The 18435-nt window shown below is 40.2% G+C and overlaps 1 protein-coding gene across 1 annotated transcript; it reads right to left on the minus strand.

Annotated features, from left to right (window-relative positions):
• Window positions 1-502: 502 nt before the first annotated feature.
• Window positions 503-18321, minus strand: rlf (RLF zinc finger). Its single transcript, XM_071905343.2, has 8 exons — window positions 18136-18321; window positions 12397-12551; window positions 11516-11597; window positions 8228-8363; window positions 7869-8071; window positions 6274-6410; window positions 5913-6054; window positions 503-5665 (listed from the first exon to the last, which is right to left on the minus strand). Exons 1-8 carry the CDS (start codon window positions 18313-18315, stop codon window positions 1028-1030), a joined length of 5673 nt encoding a protein of 1890 aa, XP_071761444.1. The 5' UTR covers window positions 18316-18321; the 3' UTR covers window positions 503-1027.
• Window positions 18322-18435: the final 114 nt, after the last annotated feature.

Genomic DNA, 18435 nt, shown 5'->3' on the forward strand with positions numbered 1-18435 from the left:
ATATCACAAAACTACATATTCACACCAGCATAGGAGAAAAAGACCAGAAAATGCGATAAGCACACTAGAGGTCCCTATAGAGGTGTTCGGGTGAGTTGTAATTGAGGGTGAAAAAATGAAAGTAACATCTTAACATACAGTAGTGACATCATGCAAAATAGTTCTTCTGGTGCGTGATTTGAATGGAAAGGTGTGGAGTAGGCAGTTTAATCCAAACAAAGCTTGGCATGGAAATCAATCTTATTCCTCTGTTTGCAAGGAGCTGTAATGTGTCTTCAGTGTTTATGGATTGGCATTGTGACAGCGCCATACTCATGTAAATCAGGATGATCTGAAATCAAATACTGGGACAATATATAATGTAATTACAGAATGAATAGAGTGCATATTTTCTGTATAAAAAACACTGCAATCTGGGACTCTGAATCCAATACTAATGCAAAAACATTAAATACTGAAACAATGTTTTTAACCAACGCATTGTAAAAAAAAAACAATTCCAAACTTTGAAAGGGCCCTAATTTTATTCACCTTTATTTTTATTAGAAAGTGTTACATACATGTCTGCCAACATCGGTCCACTGCATCCAAACACTGTTTTGATACAAATTAAGGTGAAAAATAACCAAACATAATCCTCAAGTACTTTGCAGTGAGGAAATATTTTTAGTTATAAGTGAAAGGCATTGCAATAGGCTACTGACCATCAGTTTTTTTCCCTAACAATCTGAAACTCTGTACAATATTTATCAGGATAACTATATACATTTGTGACAAGTTCAAGAGTTAACAGAGGAGGTGAATAATTTCATACCAAATCTTTAAAAATCAGTCCCATAATGTCTAAAAAATGATAATGAAGCTTTTTTTTGTTAAGCTAATTCCTTTATCTCATCAGTTTGGCAACTTAAAAAAACAAACAGCATAATACTAACATTTTTGGAGAAAAACAAAATACTGATACATAGTTTGTGAAGTTAAAGAAAAAGTTGTTTGCCATAACAATGTTAAAAGGTGCTCAGTTAAACTAACTTCCAAGAAGCAGTTTGCTATTGTTGTCTGATGGGAAGAGGTCAGGCAGGGTGGTGGTGCACACGGGTCTCTCCAGGACCACCACAGGTCTGAGGTACTGAAGCTGCTTAATGGCCAGGTCCCCACACCCAGCCAGGGCCTTGTCCAAGATGGACTTCAAGTTTTGGACTGATGTGAAGTCCCCAGTCATGGTAAGGGGCTTCAGCAGAGGGGAATGAGTGCGTCTGTTGCGGGTGTGAGAGATTCCCAATTGATTGTTCTCCTTGACGGAACAACTGCGTCTGACAGAGTCTCGCCGTTTATTCGGCGTCATCTCTTCCTCCTTAGGACTGCTCTCTTGTATGAACTTTAGGAATGAGGACTCAAAGCCCATAGGTTTATAAGTGGCAATGTCAAAAGAGCGTTGAGGAGGGCTATTAGGCTGGTCATCCAAGTTAGAAGGCTGCTCGGACAGTTCATTTTTACGTTTCAGTGGCTGGCGAACAGGAGGGTTGGGTGCCGACCCGTTCACCATTTTACCACCATCGCTGCTGCCTGATGCGTCTTGGAAGCCCTCCTCAATAGTAAAGCGCAGTGAGGATGGTGGTGAGAGATCAACAGTGACAGGAATTAGAGGAGGATTGATGTTTTGCCATCTTAGTCTCTCCTCCTGGTTGTGACTGTTCTCTGTTGTGGCAGCTGGGTCTTCAGTGTGCCCACCGGTGCTTGGTTCGCCGTACAGCACATCGTCAGCACCAACAAGGACACCGTTTTGCTCTACAGGTGGTGGCTCCTCCTCTGGGAATCTCAGTGGATCGTGATTATCCTCATCCAGTGCGTCTGCCTTGATGGAGTGTAGGCTCATGGGAGCAGACTGTCCCCCAGGGTTCTCTGGTTCTGCCTGATACTCCATTTTGCGAACCCCATTAGGCGCACACGCTCCCGTAATGGTTGGCCGAGCTGACTTCCTCTGAATTAGTTCCTCAAGCTGCTCAGCATTGAAAACAAGCTTGTCTTCATTCTTAAGAAAATCCTTCCTACACATACGGTGGACCTTTAGGTAGTGACGTTGCATGCTCTGCATGTACTTGACGACAGAATCGCAGTCCTGAACCATGCATGGGTAGGTTACGCGCAAACAACGGTCTTGGCACATCTGTAGTGCCTCCTCATGAGATCGGAAGACAAAACTGTCATACGTTTTTCCTTTCTTGTCACTTGACTCTTTGATTTTTTCCTCACTATCCTCCTCACCTGCTTTCTCTGACTGGGCAGCCATTTCAGACTTGGGACTCAGTCTCAGAGACTCTGTGGTAGGCGAATCAGGTTCTTCCTTCTGATGACTAGGTGATGTGACTATAAGCTTGTTTTGGCATCCACTGATTGACTTTTTGTGAGTGCTCTGCAGACGTAGCACAAGTGAATCATAGTATTCACAGTGACTATATAGAATATGTGTTTTAAGTGCACTAGCATAGTTGAACACTCTTGTACAACCCTCATACTTGCACCGCATTGGTTCTGGGGGCTGACAATGAATGTCACGGGTGTGACGCACTAAGCTGCTTTTAAGGTGGTAGGAGGCATTACAGTTGGCAAAGTGACATTTGTATTGGGGTTGAGGTTCATCTGAGTGCGGGGCAGGCCTTTTCTTTGCAGGCTCTTTTCTGACTTCTGGATTCTGATGCACATCAAAATCTTTTTCCAACAGGAGTTGAGACCGATTATAATGATGTACCAATTGTAGGTGGCGCACAAGGCCTCCCTGGGTTGAGAAAGCAGCATCACAGTCTTTCACTACACAATGGAAGGGCTTATTGAATTTTGTTAATATATAGCACAGATTACTTTTGGCTACTAAACGTCTAGTAGTCCTGCCCTGTTGTGAAGTCCCATCCTCACTGCCTGCCTTTCGCTCATTGTCTTCCTCTCTATTCTCTACCTCATCTTCTACTTCCTCTTCAGAGGGAGAGTGATTGTCAATGTTTTTTCCATTTTCTCTTCTCAACATGCTTGCTTTTCTTCTCTGGTACCGCTGTTGCCAGCTGGGGACCTCTCTCTTCCTCGCTTTAAGAGCATTACTCATCAAGGGCAGAGATGTGTGCTTTGCAGGCTCTGTGGCTTTATCCCCCTCATGCTGTACAGCCGTACAGTTTATTTTTTCCACCAAAGCCTCACTGAGTTTATGTATCTGAATATAGTGGGCCCTCAATACACTCTTCTCTCTATGACTCTTGGAGCAGAGCTGGCACACATAAGGCTTAAAACATGTGGTTTTCAAAGAAGTCAACTTTTTGGCCTGTGCTATGCTGCGGCCATGTTTAATGTTATAGTGGCGCAATAAGCTGAAACTTTGTGCAGTCCTAAAGCCACAATCTTTTATCTCACAGGTATATGGCTTAGCAGTGGCCAACAATTCAACACTGCTTACTTCATCAGTTGCTGATGGTTGATCGGATTTGACTTTCACCCTTTCCTCAAGCAGGTGTGGTCTCTTTTGAAGCAATACAACAGGGGACTTGGCCATGATTGCCTGGTGAAGGGAGATTTGTGATGTACTGCACTCTGAGATGGATTGAGAGGGCTCACTTGGCCCATTGGGAGAGCATGAGGAATTCAGGTCCAGTTTGCTGAACCCAATAAGAATCTCTCTTAGAGCATCATTTTGTACAAGGCTTGAAGAGTTTGTGCCATTGGATTTGGGATCTGGGGATGTTTTTTCTTCTTTCTCAGCCGCCTTAGGTGGATCTGGAGTTGAGGGCTCATTTTTTCCCTTTTCCTCATCGTTTGGTTCAGTTTTCATCTTTGGCTCTTTGGACTTTGAGCCCCGCTCTTTGTCATGTTTGTGTTCTTTGTTCTCCAACTTCAGGTGCTCTGGGTGGGCACATTTCAGATGTCTCTGGACATCTCTGGCTCTGGAGAAAGTCATGCCACACTTCTCGAAACCACAGGTGAACTTACTTCCATCAAAACAGACGGCCACTGCGGTCATCGTTCCCTTGGGGTCCTTGCAACTTGATGTATGCAAAGAGGAGGCACAACCCATCGAGGAAGAGCTTTGGTCATCACGATTGACCAGCTCCTCTGATACAGTCTTTGAGTCATCTGGCTTCTTAGCGCATGCTGTCTCCTCAGTAACAGTCTTAAAAAGTTTCCGTTTAGCCTTCCTCTGAGCCTCAAAGTCATCTTCAGAGAAGGTAATGTTGTGCGTGGATAAATGCCGGATGAATTCCTTTTTGGAGAAGTAGTATTTCTTACATTCAGGGCTAGTGCAGGTAAATGCTGCGTCTCGGAAATGCTGTGCTTCATGGTGATAGATCTGTCCCAAGTCAGAGAAAGTCACATAACAGCCTTTGAGTTCACACTGGTAGTTCAGCTGATAGCCATGCGTCTGTTTGTGCGTGACCAGTTCATTGGAAGAACTAAACTGAGCGCCACAACCTATAACCACACATGTGTAAGGCAGATCACCGTAGTGCACTCTCCGATGCTTGCGGTGGTGGTAAGCAGATGCAAAATGGCGTCTACAAAAAATACACTTCTCCCGCCTGTCTCTCATCTCATGAAAATGTTTCACATTCTCATCGCCTTTGTGTTCTGACTTCAAGTGGACATATAAGTACTTGGAATGTTTAAAGGTCTTTGTACAGTGAGTTCCTGGACATGGATACTCATCCCGGTTCTGCAGTTTGAAGTGAATGTCAATGTAATTGAATGTGACATGCTCGTCATCATCCACACGCTTCAAATTTACAGATTTGGCTTGCTGCACAATGTGGTGTAGAACATCTGGATCATGTGTGGATTCGTAATACAGCATTAAGGAAGGGTCAATGGTGATCTCACCTGGCTCAATCTCATCCTCCTCCTCCATCTGTTTCTGCAAATCCTTTTTCTTTTCATACTTTTTAAAGTTTGCTGGATTCTGAATGTGTTGTTTCATGTGAGGAACAAGTTCCTTTCTGCTCTTAAAACTTTGCAAGCAAACAGGGCAGGGGTGGATCTTGCCTTCTCCATGTCTTTTGGAGTGGTGGAGGATTTGTGTTTCAGTAACTGACCTCTTACAAATCTGACAGTGGAACTTATGTTTCTTTGTCTCTATTTCACCTTGAATTTCTGGTAAGTTAGAAGACTCCTTTTCATCAGACTGCTCATGACCATCAAGACTGCCATTTAATTTGTTCTGGTGCTCGGATTCTACAGCCATCACCTTTTTTTCCTGTGGCTCTTGTTTAACCCTCTCCTGTCTGTCTACCACTTCCTCCTCTTCCCCCTCTGACTCCGGCATCAACCCTAGAAGGGAGATGCAGTGATACTTTAGAGTTTTCCAGTCCCAGAATTCGGGGTCAAAAGGCCAGTACGCTTTCAGTGCTAGGAGCAACTCGCAGCGTAGCGAGTTAGGAATAACACCATTTTCCTGGTCATACTTCTGGTCTGGGCGCAAGTAGAGCTCTTCAAGGCAACCAAAGACCTCCTGGCTGGGGCCAAGCAGGAACTCAGTGAGCAGGCAGGCACGCAACACCTCAAGGTCATCTGGAAGGAGGCAGGACACCGTTTTACAGACAGAGATCCTTGTTTCTGAGTCGTCCTGCTTTGGAAGTTGGAGGGCTTTAACACAAAGTTCTACCGATGAAGCTAGTCCCAGTTCTTCTGCCTGAAAAGAGAATGATATCTTATTAATATTTAGCAGTGCCGCAAGAGTCACATTATCTGTTATGCCAATGAAATAGATATTGGGTTATATTTTTATCATTGAAAAGATACAATGTCATTATAATACAAAACGCAAAATGGTTAGGACCCATTAAGTTAAAAAACACTGCACAAGAATAATACTATCCAACTTAACCAGTGAATCAATGCAAATACTGAAAGGGACAAAAATGTCTGTTTAGGCTCACCTCTGTCCGGATAACACGGACCAGGTAAAGCAAATGGTAGACTGTTTTGGCAATGGCACCTAGCTGAAGGCATCGTTCCAGAAGAGACTCCAAAGAGGGATCAATCCTTCTCTGAAGCTTACTCCACAACAGTGTCAACTCCCTTTGGATAAAACGAACACATAATAAGAAAAATAAGCAACCCTCTACTTCTCTCTCTCTCACGCACACACTCTTCATTTACTCTTATGACCACCACATGACAAAACATTTTCTGGAAACCAATTCATCTGATGAGCCATCTAATCTAGATATGAATCACACTCACTGACTGTACTCATACATGTACCGAACCCCTTGGCTCCTGACCATGACTACTCACCAGGAGCAGTAAAGGCTCTGCTGCTGAAGCTGCTGTGTCAGGAAAGTGGTACACAAAATGAAGGCTGTGTTCTCCTCCCCCTCTGTCTCCAAGTTACATGTGATCTCCAGTACATCCTTACAGTCGAGTCTGGATATCTGTTCAGGGAGAAAACACAGTGTAGAATGCTTAGAAAACAGTAGTGCAGAAAATATTCAGGCATTTTTTTATTTAGCTGTAGAGAGGCAAACACAGTGAGAATTAAAAGCAGAATCAAATTTCCACCTCAAGCATTCTCACAACTAGTGAGAATAACCTGTCAATCCATGTTAATGTTGTTTCCTTCCACAGAAATCATCACCATAATATACCAAAGTCCAACACAAATTGCAAAGGTAACATGGAAGGCAAGGCTGGGCTTGAAAGGAACTATCCTTATGTTGGGGATGGCTTACATCCTCCACAGAATGAGTGGAAATTTTAAAGTGAAAAATGAAAGTAAAAATAATGGCATCACTGAGCAAGAATGCATGTAACAAAATACAGGTTTACCAGTGCTTTTTGTAAGTCAGATATAATGGAGCGATGACCCACAAAAAATAATTGAAAAAATAAAAAAATAAATAAATAAAAAAACAAGAAAAAAGTTATCTTTCAGTGATATGGAGCCATGGGGCTCTAATGCAATATGCGCAAATGTATGAAATGTAAATCATAAGAGACATGTTGTATGTCTAGAGTCTTAAGATTTTATTTTTAGATTTTAGATTTTATTTATGCTGCAAAACTGCCAGGATAATGTGTGGAAACTGCAATGCATTTGACCTTGGCACAAATATTTCCCGGGATTCTTTGACTTTCTAATTTTCAGAAGAAAATCAAATAAGAATAAATGTCATACATCCTTGGTACATGTTAACGATTTCCAAAATGACTGCAATGCAAGCTTTCAGGATGGGGCTTGGGAAGAAAAAGCACCTCAGAAAATCATTTGAGATTTGCACACTCTCCAGGGCCAGCTCAACAAAACAGTAACAAGAAACAATGTAATGAAAAAGTACAAGTATTAAAATAACACAACCACATAACACATATTATACATGCAAAAATATGTAACTCTTTCTGATAAAATATGTTGGATGATAGCCCTTGTGGCCAGCACATTAGGTATTTTATTATTAGTCAACTACTTGCAAATGTAGCTAATAGGCTTTACAAGTACACACCCTGTAAAGCACTGTAAAATCCTCCAGACAAGCACAATTTTAATTTGAAATGTTTCATAGTATACTGAAGACATGAAACACTGAAATCATATTTCATGGGTGTAGCGAAAGAACAAAAAATTTGTAGAGCCCAGTACATATCTCCAGTGAACCTTAAAAACTGAACCCCACCCAAAAGCTGCCCGAGGGATTGGATCCGGCCCTTATCTATCAAATATTCAATTATATTGACAGAGGCAGTGGATTATTATGCAACATTTCATTGTAGCTGTCTAGGCTTCAGAAAAGGAGACACAAATGTATTAAAATGGTTTCATACCAGTTACTGAAACTCTAATGAAACTAGTTGAAAGTCCCATCCCCAACTGTAAGAATGAAGCATCGTCATACCTCCATGATGGCTTCTTCATTGGGCAGCAGGTGGCAAAGCAGGGAGACATAGGTTTGACGAAAGGTAGCTTGATTGGAGATGAAGCTACATTCAGTGCAGGCCTTGGCCAGGACCACTGCCTTGGCCACCTCGCCCATCTTCTCCAGGTGCTTCACTCGCATCTCCATGAAGCCTTCCCCTTCTAAGCTAATGTATGCATCAACTAGAGAGGGAAGGGAAAACAGAAAGGCCAGGAGAAAGACAAAGAAATAACTGATAAGCAACTGCAACGACAAGGCAAATGGGGCAATAAGCAGTAAAAATTAAAGTCTGCTGCTGCCATCTCCAAATATCCTAGGTATGCTAGCTAGATTCAAACCTTCTTCTGGGATGGTGGTTTGGCCGGTGAGGAGGGCACTGAGGACAGGATTGCTCCATGCCCCTCCCTCTCCTGTGATCTGGAGCAGGGCTTGGAGGTCTGTGCTCCCATACTGCAACAAGGTGTCATGGGCAATCTGCAACACATAGGGGGTGGGGTAAAAATAATTGCTTAGACTGGTAGAGACTGTAAAACCTGAAAATGTATTTTTCACATCTGAATACAGTAGTTTAAAAAAAGTGTTCTGACAATCGAATAAAAAGAAACATCATGGTCATGAAATGAATTCAGCAATATTTCCCCTCCATAGAGGCAGCAGCGGTGCCCTCTTGTACCGCTGCCATGAGATCATGAGTTTCGCAAACACAGGCTACTCAGAGGCAAACGGCCCATTAGTTCAAAGAAGCTTGTTTGAATCCTACATTACTACCAACTGCTGAAGAAAACTCAGGGACGAGAGAGAGATTGGGAGCTAAGAAACCCAGACTCTGACAGGAATATACCGAATTTTATAGCATTGACTATTCAGGTCTAACCTAACTTTGTTCCAAGGCTTTTCTCCGCTGAGGAGTTGCTGACTTGACCACCCAAGCAATGATTTGTATCGACCTTTCTATCGAGCATGTATTATATTTATATTGAGTATAAGTTATATCACGATAAATATAGTTATCTTTTTATCGCCCAGCCCTAGGTCTATGATAATACAGGTAATTTCTATTAGTAGCATTGGTTAAAGGTTACTTCTTCACTATACCAACCAATAATTATTGTTAAATGTATATTAACATTGTTAAATGCACTTTAAGAAAAAGGTGAAGTCCTTCTTTTCTGGTCATAAACACATTACTCATTATTTTCCAAAGACACTTAGCCTCCTAAGAGACAGAGGCAGCTGTACATCTTCAGCCTCAGAAAAGAAATAATGAGTCTTGTGCTCATAAATAAATCAACTATATCAAAAGGCATCTTGAGTTTCACAATCTTTAAATGGTACAGCAAATGTATATAATACTGGCTGGCAGTCTTGTGCTAGGCACCCATAGTCTCCAAACTGGATAATATATCGATGTAAGGTCAAAGGCACAAACTGAATACAGGGGAAAGAAGAAGAAGGGGAAAGTCTGTAGTTGTTTAGCAGTACTTGTCCATCTCTCCAGCACTCCTGCTTCCACACAACCCAGATTAATCTGTAGGTCCAATTAAACAATTCCTCTACCCTCGAATCAGCAGAAGAACAGTGTTCTTTTGGAAGCCACTGTTCATATCAGGACATGAAACTGAATGACAGCTGCGTTTACGCTTCCTGGGTTTCATTTACTTTCGCTTTGAATGTCAACTCCTGCTGACAAAAATGAAACATTTTCGCTCATTTAAGAAGACACCAGACAACGGAACCTGTGATGTGTCCAGCCAAATATAGCACACTGTGCTTTATGTGTTAAATTGACTCAGTCGGCTATAATTTGACAGCAGACACGTTGGAAATCGCAGTGCTGTTCATAACCTACATAGCTTGTACCTTACACTGCAAACTGCAGTGAGATAATGAGTTCACATCAATCTCTATACTTAATATCAATTTCTCAGAGATGTAGCCAACACTGTTTGGTGGATACAGATTTGGATATTTGTTAAAATCTCAAACAAGGGAAAAAAGGAGAATTGTGCACTCCAAAAAAACCAAGCCACTCTTACTTGTATAGTAAAAATGCCTTTATTTTGGCATGTCCAACAAGGAGGATAAAATCATACCAGTGGGGATTGTCTAAGCCACACATAGCAGCTTACCTTGCCTTCATCAGTGGATCCTGATGGAGAGTGAAGAGTGCCTTGGTTTTTTGGAGTGCACAATTCTCCTTTTTTCCCCTTGTTTGATGATCAAGCCTTGTATCCAAAGGGCACCTTACTACATACATTGGAATTCAGCTGAGCACGTCTGTTTCCTCTTATTGACTGCATTTGTTAAAATCTGTTGCTATACTGTTTGTGGCTCTCGTCTGATTCTCATCTCAGCTGCGTGTTGGATGCCCTGCTTTGATGCAACTTGTATGTCCACAGGAACAGCGGGGAACAGCTGGCACACAACATCAGCTGAGGTAAAGTTACAAAGCCTGAAACAGCCTGCAGAAAAAGGAGTGTATTTTCTAAAGGGACTCATTTATTCTTTATATTCTGTTTCGCATGGTTTCATCAGAAGTGATTTGTTTATTTATGTATATATTCAGTACAGTCAGTACAATGATAACACTAAAATCCATTTTTGTAGTGAGTGTAGTTGGCCACAAGTAAACCCGAGAACCCCTGTGAAACACATGTGCCCCACTGCTGGAGAAACTCCCAAGGGAAACACTGAATTAAGACTAGTAAAAACAAGAAAGCACCACAGCAGCTGGACCAGTGTCAAATAATAGAAACTGAACTGTAACATCCTGTGTTGGCTTGGTTAGAAATTAGCCTACTTGCACAATGCCATCTGATACTAAAACAATTTTAAACAATTCATGACATTACAAAAATCAACATTAAAAGGTGGCATTTAATTAGCATAATACCTACATTAATAAGACCAAAGGCAAGATGTATAAACAAAGCATATGCTAAAATGCATACACTACACTCTGTATATTTTGGATTTATAAAAAGATTTTATAAAAAAAACAGACTGTATAGAGGCACTACACTATACACATTTTCAAGAGCATTTGAATGAGGAATATTGCAACACTAAAGAGTAAAGATTTGGTAATGCAAAAAAAACATAGCCTGTAGAATGTGCGTGCATTTTCAGTGTTGGACTTTTACCTGGCCTTGTGTTTTGCTCAAAGAAACATTCACAACAATATTTAGAGATGGAAATATGTGTTATATGGGTTACATGTTATGATCTTTTCTATATATTGTAAAAGGGACACAAATTTAACAGGAGAGTGATTTATCATATGCCTATACTGTTACAGCTGCAATACAATACAGTGCAAAATACATTTATTACAGTGGTAGTCCTGCATACTGTACTGTTTCTTGGTTTAGACTCAACAAAACATTACTATCCAAAATAGCCTTCACAGCAGCACAGTTTCTCAGCCTTGAACCAGCCTCCATTATCAGGATTTCGATAAAACACCCTCATGCACAGCTAATTCAGCTCCCAAACTCTTGCTCTCTGAACAATTGAGTAACTTGCCGAACAGTAACTGTTCACTTATTCCTCACCGATTAAGCTTTTCTCTATCACTTAAATCTGCAACTTATCGCCAAACCAGTTTTTAAAACCAGGTCCTTTACCTGAACAGAGTGGTGGAACTGAACCCAGGCCTCATAGGGGATTTCATTTTCAGGCACTGACAGCAACAGTTCAAAACAGCTCCTGCAAGAAAGAAAACCAAGGTGTATGGAATATCAGGCTAAATCCTGGAACTTATGGTAATTGTGGACAGTTTTCTTTTCGACACAAATAACCAAAAGCAGAAGCTTATAAAAACCATGATAATTGAACCCAAGCTACATATAGGCTATGTAGTGACTGAAAAGAAGACTGTTTGTATCAATTTTAGTGTACATCATTATTGAGTGTACTGACGGTACAAGAAAGCATAACATTCTGAGTTGTCACAGGGAGAGCTCTATTGTGGGACTACATTCATATTTTAGAAGAGTTAGCCTTGGTAAGCCTAACAGCTCAATCAGGCTTGCTTAAAAATGTAAGACATTATTGTGAAGTGCCATTATTCTATGATTGAGTACACAATCTACAGCCTCCACACCAAACCATCCCACATCCAGAAGTTAGTCAAAGGTAATTTCATCTATTGAGAAATGCAAAATATTGATTGACTTTTTCCCCTCAAAAACACACAGTGACAAATAAAATAGCTCCATAACACAAGAGTGCTTAGTGTGCATGCGAGACATGCTCACAAACTCAAACACAAGCACACTCATGCACAGACCATGGACAAAGTCTTAGCTTTACAAAGCACTTATCATGTATGTTTGTTGCTGTGACTGTCTCTTGTGCTTGTGTGTACTGGCAGTGCGAGTGTGTGTTTCTGACTCCTTTGCTGTTGGTGTGACTCCCTCCCCACAAATTCCCTCTGGTATTAATAAAGTAGGCTATATCCCAAATCACAATGAATCTTTTTACTGGAATATCTGTCAGCACTCACAAAGCTAGTCTCTTCAACACGAGGGCCACGCTGTCGGACTCTGCAGTGAGGTGGGACCTGGCGGCAGCAAAGCAGTTTATGGACAGGCAGTAGACCTCCAGAAGAGGCAGACCATGCTCCACAGAGTTCCTGCTCCCGGCATAGTGCATCAGTGCCTATAAACATACACACATCAGAAAATGTAAACAACAAAGAAAAAAAAAAAAGGATGGAAATAGATTGTAAATCCCATAACCCATCAGCAGTTATTAAGCACACTATATTTGAGTCATTAAATACTGCTATTTTCAACTCTATTGAGTATTGAACTTCAAAGACGCTGATGAGTTCTGATAAGAGAGACATTTGTCTGGATGAACAGAGGTTTGACACCTGGGGGCGATGCCAGTCTATACCTGATTGATCCCAGTTGGCACTCTGTCTAGTGTGGAGTTCTCTTGATTGGGCCTAAGGGGAATTGTCTGTACAGCATATGACATCCCTGTACCTCCAACTGTGAGCAAACATGCACAACAAAACCTGACTCGAGAAGGGCCATGTATCCTCAGAAATCTTTTGACAGCAACACTGGTTCACATAGGCCTGGTACTAAAATGACACTTCCCCCGCCTCGCCCCAATAGTTTTCTATGTTGAATGAAAGCATAGTTCATTATGCAACAGAGTAAATTACTTCCTCTGTATTATGTCTTCATAAAATTTTCAAAAACTAATAGAAAATTACAATCTTAACACCTAACCACTTAAGGCTTTGAGATGCCCTTTAGCACAATAGAATCACTGCTGATACCAAGAATAGTTACAATCCAGAAAGGCATCCTTTTTGTTTTCTAATGCGATTTTAAGCTCAAATACATTTTCTTACTTTCTGCAGTGATTTCCCTCCTCTCATTATTTTGCTTAGTATTTTGGCCAAATGTGGCAGCCCTTTGTTGTTTTCCATCTTTTTTTTTTTTTATTCTTTTTTTTTTATTACTTTTTATTTAATACATTTCATCCATGCCTGTACTTTGGTCAAGTCAGGCTGGTTTACCATGCATATAATAAAACAAAGACAAAAAATACATAACGAAAGCGTCATATATAAATCCGATATCAATAAAAAAAAAAAGGTAATAAAATAAAATAAATAATAATAAATAAAATATAATAAATTAAATGTAAATAAAAGCTGATTGCGAAACTGTAACAGAAAAAGGGACTATATGTCGTAGTAATAGTTCCCCTTACTCAGCATAATACTTTGGAATCATATTTCCCCGAGGACTAAAGACAATAAAAAAAAACAAATAAAAAAAAAACACAAGACATCTGCAAACACATGGTCAGTACTTGATCCATATTTGAAATTATATATAAATCACTTTTCATGTAGGTTCATGTATATATATATATATATGTATTCTTTTATATATGTATATCATAATGTTCCCAATGTCTCTCACTATATATATTTGTATATGTTGTATACATTTCCCATCGTATATCACCCAGCTTCCCGTACATATGTCTTCAACAGATATTAATACAAAGTAATCATACAGATGTATTTGGCATACATATATCCGTATGTGGGTGTTAATATTATATGCAACATACACCTCTGCACTATATATCATATATATATATATATATATATATATATTGCCATCCCAAGGTTTGATCAAGTATTAACTACATACATACCATACATTTGCCCGTACAGTCCCACATATTTGTATAATCATATTTGTACGTGTATGTATACAGAAAGATGTACATAAGGGAACACATTGCTATTTTTACTTCCCTCTATATCATCAATTATGCACATACTTAATTACAGTATTATAATTTTCTCCATCTATTATCAGCTATGTACCTTTGGTTTCTAATTGTATATGTTATCCTTTCCATATGCACTTGACTGATCAGATCCCTCCATGTCTGTATTTGTGGCTTGTATGTCTGACACCAGTTGCGTGTGATCGCTTTCAGTGCCGTATTTCTAAAGACTCTTGCCAAGTATTTGTCTTTTTCTTCTATTATTTGTAACGGGCTCATACCAAGAAGGTAGTACCTGACATCCAGTGGGAAATTTACTTTCAATATCGTCTGGACTTCCTTATGTATTGCTTCCCAGAATGATTTTAATACTGGGCAAAACCATAAGATGTGAGAGAGGTTAGCAGTGTGATCCCCACAGTTCCTCCAGCACTTTGGAGTAATCTTGGAGTTGGAGTTGTATCTTCCAAGAATACTCCCGCCAAAAAAGTGAATTTGTTGTTTTGTGGGTGTTGATATTCGTTTCCCTCCATTCATCTTCTGATATATCGGTTTCTAATTCCTCCTTCCATTTTTCCTTTGCCCTTATTTCATCCTGTCTGTTGGTATTAGTAAGAATTTTGTAAACCGCAGATATTTGGTTATTTATTCTCCAGGTTTTTAAAGAATTATTTACCCAAGTATTTTCTGTCCTTTTTGTAACATTTCTTCTTATTCCTAAGGCTATAATTATAGGTTGGTTTTCTATTAAGTTTACTTCTATTGATCTCCATTTGGCAGTTGAATTTTCTTGCATCCAAGTTCGAATCGACTGTACTTGTGCTGCCAGATAATAGTTTTTAAGATCAGGTAAGGCAAGCCCGCCTTTTTCTTTGGACAGCTTCAACGTTTTAAGTTTGATCCTAACTTTATTACCGTTCCACAGAAATCTGGTAAGCATTGTATCCCAGTGTTTGAAAGTAACACTGTCAATTACAAGGGGAGCATCTGAAAAAGAAATAAAAAACGTGGAAGCACATTCATTCTAATCACATCAATTTTACCGGCCAATGTCAATGGTAACATTTTCCATCTATTCATATCTTCTTTAAGCTGTAACTCTAAGTTCCCAAAATTTAATTTAAATAAAAGTTCTAGCTTCTTAGGGATGACAATGTCAAGGTATTTAATTCTCTCTTGGTCCCATTTCCATTTAAACATCCTTTTTACTGTTGACGAAACTGGGTCACCCAGAATCATGGCCTCTGATTTTTGTATATTCAATTTGTAACCTGACATACTACTACACGTGCTGATTGTACTCATTAATGCAGGAAGTGATCTCTCCGGATTGCTGATATACAGAATAATGTCATCGGCATATAGTGCCAATTTATGTTCCTGATCGGCTATTGTTACCCTCTCTATCTCTCTCTGTTGTCGAATGCTCTCTGATAAAGGTTCAATGCTGAAAGCGAATATTAAAGGAGACAGAGGATCCCCTTGCCTGGTTCCTCTACGCAGATCAAAAACTTGTGATATTGTTCCACTGACTCTAACCGATGCTTTGGGCTTTTGATACATAGCTTTAAGCCAATTAATAAATGTGTTGTGGAAGCCAAAGCCTTTGCAAGATTCAAAGATGTATGGCCAGAGGACCCGATCAAAGGCCTTTTCTGCATCAAGGGTGAGAAGCAATGTTTGTCTTCGTGAGTTATTAACATATTCTATGATGTTTAAGGTGCGTCTGACATTATCTGCTATTTGTCTATCTGTGATGAAACCAATTTGGTCTGTGTTAATGATACTTGGAACTATCTTCTTAAGTCTGTCAGCTATTATTCCACTGAGTATTTTCTGATCTAGGTTTAAAAGTGATATAGGTCTGTATGAGGCACAGTCTGTTGGGGTTTTTCCTTCTTTGTGTATAACTGAAATTATTGATGTGTTCCATGTTTCTGCCCAGATTCCTTGCTGCAATGCCCAGTTAAATGTCTTAGTCAAGACTGGGATGAGCTGGTCTCTGAATTCCTTATAGAATTATCCTGATAATCCGTCACTACCAGGACATTTCCCAGCCTTGAGTTTCTTTACTGCTCCCTGTACGTCTTCCTCTGATAGGGATCTAATAAGATCTGCATTTTGCTCATCTGTAACTTGAGGTAGCTTGAGAATTAGTATGTGTTCTGCAATATCATGAGTAGAGGTACTACTCTGGTCTGGGCTATACAAATGTTCATAATACCTAGCAAATTCTTGTGCTATGTCACTCTTGCTTATGAATGTTTTCTTTGTCTGGTTATTCTTGATTGTTGAAATATAGGATTTTGTTTGTTGTTTTTTAAGTTTATAGGCCAGGAGTTTCAGAGCTTTCGGACCATTGTCATAGTATTTCTGTTTGGTAAATGTCAGAGACGTTTTCCATCTTTTTACCGTCCACCAGCCCTAAAACTGTGTGTCACCTCCATCCTCACCAGCTGGTTCACACAGTTGACACTGAACCATCATAGCACTATCTGCATCCCAAGAGTCCCATTTGCCAGACGGCAGGCACCTTGCTGCTTGGTGCCATTCTTGTCTATAAAAGCTACTAAATTAATTCCCCTCAGTCTAAATATGCATCTCTCTCTCTCTCTCTCTCTCTCTCTCTCTCGGGCAGCTAAGGATAACAGCTCAACCCCCGGAGACCTGCATGGGTGTACTAATGACATCCGGACTGCTTCCGATTTGAAGAGAAAATCTACGCCAATACAGAATTCCCATTATTTATTTACACCTAAAACAAAAATCATTAAAATCACCCAGAGTACTATAACTAACTGGACAACAACAGCCACCATCCAAATCTATACAGTAGTTATTTGCATGTTACTGTATGTTTTTATCCTACAATTCTGGCACGTTCACAGAAATGTGGATTAATGCACACTGTCCCTGTAAAGTAAATGTATGTATATTTCCGGTGTGACTAAACAGTTTCTCTTCTCTGCAAGCCTCTTTGGTAGGTAACCAAGCTTCATTAAAAAGATCCTATTTCATTCAAAACAATCTAGTTGGCTTATGTAATGAAAGTGAAACAGTGGCAGGTGGTTTTGGGGATTTACCAGCCACTGTGGCCAGTACAAAAAGGTAGTTTCCTGCCCTATCTGTCAAAGTATGCACAAACATGCCTCCTATTCATTGTCAATGGAGCAACTACTGGATTTGTAGTTGCAGAAGATTCAGAGAATCTTGCTTGCTCGTTTCTAACGGTGGGAAACTTACTGATGCTCACAAATCTATAATGTTAGGAAGAAAAGAAATGCAAATGGGTATATAGAACTCTGCTGTTGCTGAGGAAAAAAATACAACATTGTCAGTCCTTTTTTTTTTTTTTTTTTACATAAAAATATGCTTAAGTAGTCGGCCGCACAGACTATGTGACACCGTGTTATTATAGGAAATTAAATTGATTTGCCTCAAACACGGGTAATACCTTACATAGCTACAAATAATGAAACCACTTGCAGCCTATTTCGCATTCATACCCTCCAACTGGATAAATTTAAGATAAACAAAACGAGATGTCGCCCCGCCCCACACACATGTAACTTATGCATCTTGTAACAGCAGTGGCAGTAACATGTGCATGTCAAACCTCTGTTATATGTTTTCTAAATTGCCTGCATTGTCTGAAATAACAGTTGGCCAAGTTATATTAAATAAAACTAAAGCGAGCTGACAACTTGAGTCCGCAGACATGCAGGACATCCCTCGGCTGGCAATGTATCATTATCCTTATACTAACTGGCTGCTAAACATGTTTTGAGGTTAATAAAAATGTGTGCATATATGAATATGAAAGAAAATAACCAGCGCCCTCATGCTCTCCGAAAATACACCCACCCTAAACTAGCGGGCCAGCGGCCGTCGTACATTAGCTTGCAGGCTACGAGAAAAACAATCCTGGGTACTAAGCTAGGCTAACGATAGCTTCGATGGTGCATGTACACATTACCTGACAGAAGTTGTCGCAGTACTCGGTGGAGGATATTGCGGATATGTCTTGTTGCCTGAGCACATCTTCAAAGGCTCTCAATGTGGCCAGCAGGGTTTCCATTGCAACCAGAGTGTCCTCAGCTATGTCCAGGGCCCGGTTGCTCCATTCGGGCTCTGGTTCGACGTTATTTTCCGCCATCTTCACTCTCCGCCACGGCGCGTATGCAGTGCAGTCTGATGCTGCCTTTAAGAGCTGTCGGAAATATTGGGATTACGAGTCGCATAAACGACCCAACAAAGACGTAAATAAGAATGGGAA

The sequence above is a fragment of the Centroberyx gerrardi genome, chromosome 17 (assembly GCF_048128805.1).
Source record: "Centroberyx gerrardi isolate f3 chromosome 17, fCenGer3.hap1.cur.20231027, whole genome shotgun sequence".
Classification (NCBI taxonomy): Eukaryota; Metazoa; Chordata; class Actinopteri; order Beryciformes; family Berycidae; genus Centroberyx; species Centroberyx gerrardi.

Coding starts and splice junctions, on each gene's coding strand:
- rlf (XM_071905343.2), bottom strand. CDS start 18,315: ATGGCGGAAAATAACGTCGAACCAGAGCCCGAATGGAGCAACCGGGCC. Junction 12,552..18,135: donor ACTGCGACAACTTCTGTCAG/GTAATGTGTACA, acceptor GTATGTTTATAG/GCACTGATGCACTATGCCGG. Junction 8,364..11,515: donor AGTTCCACCACTCTGTTCAG/GTAAAGGACCTG, acceptor TATGTGTTGCAG/ATTGCCCATGACACCTTGTT.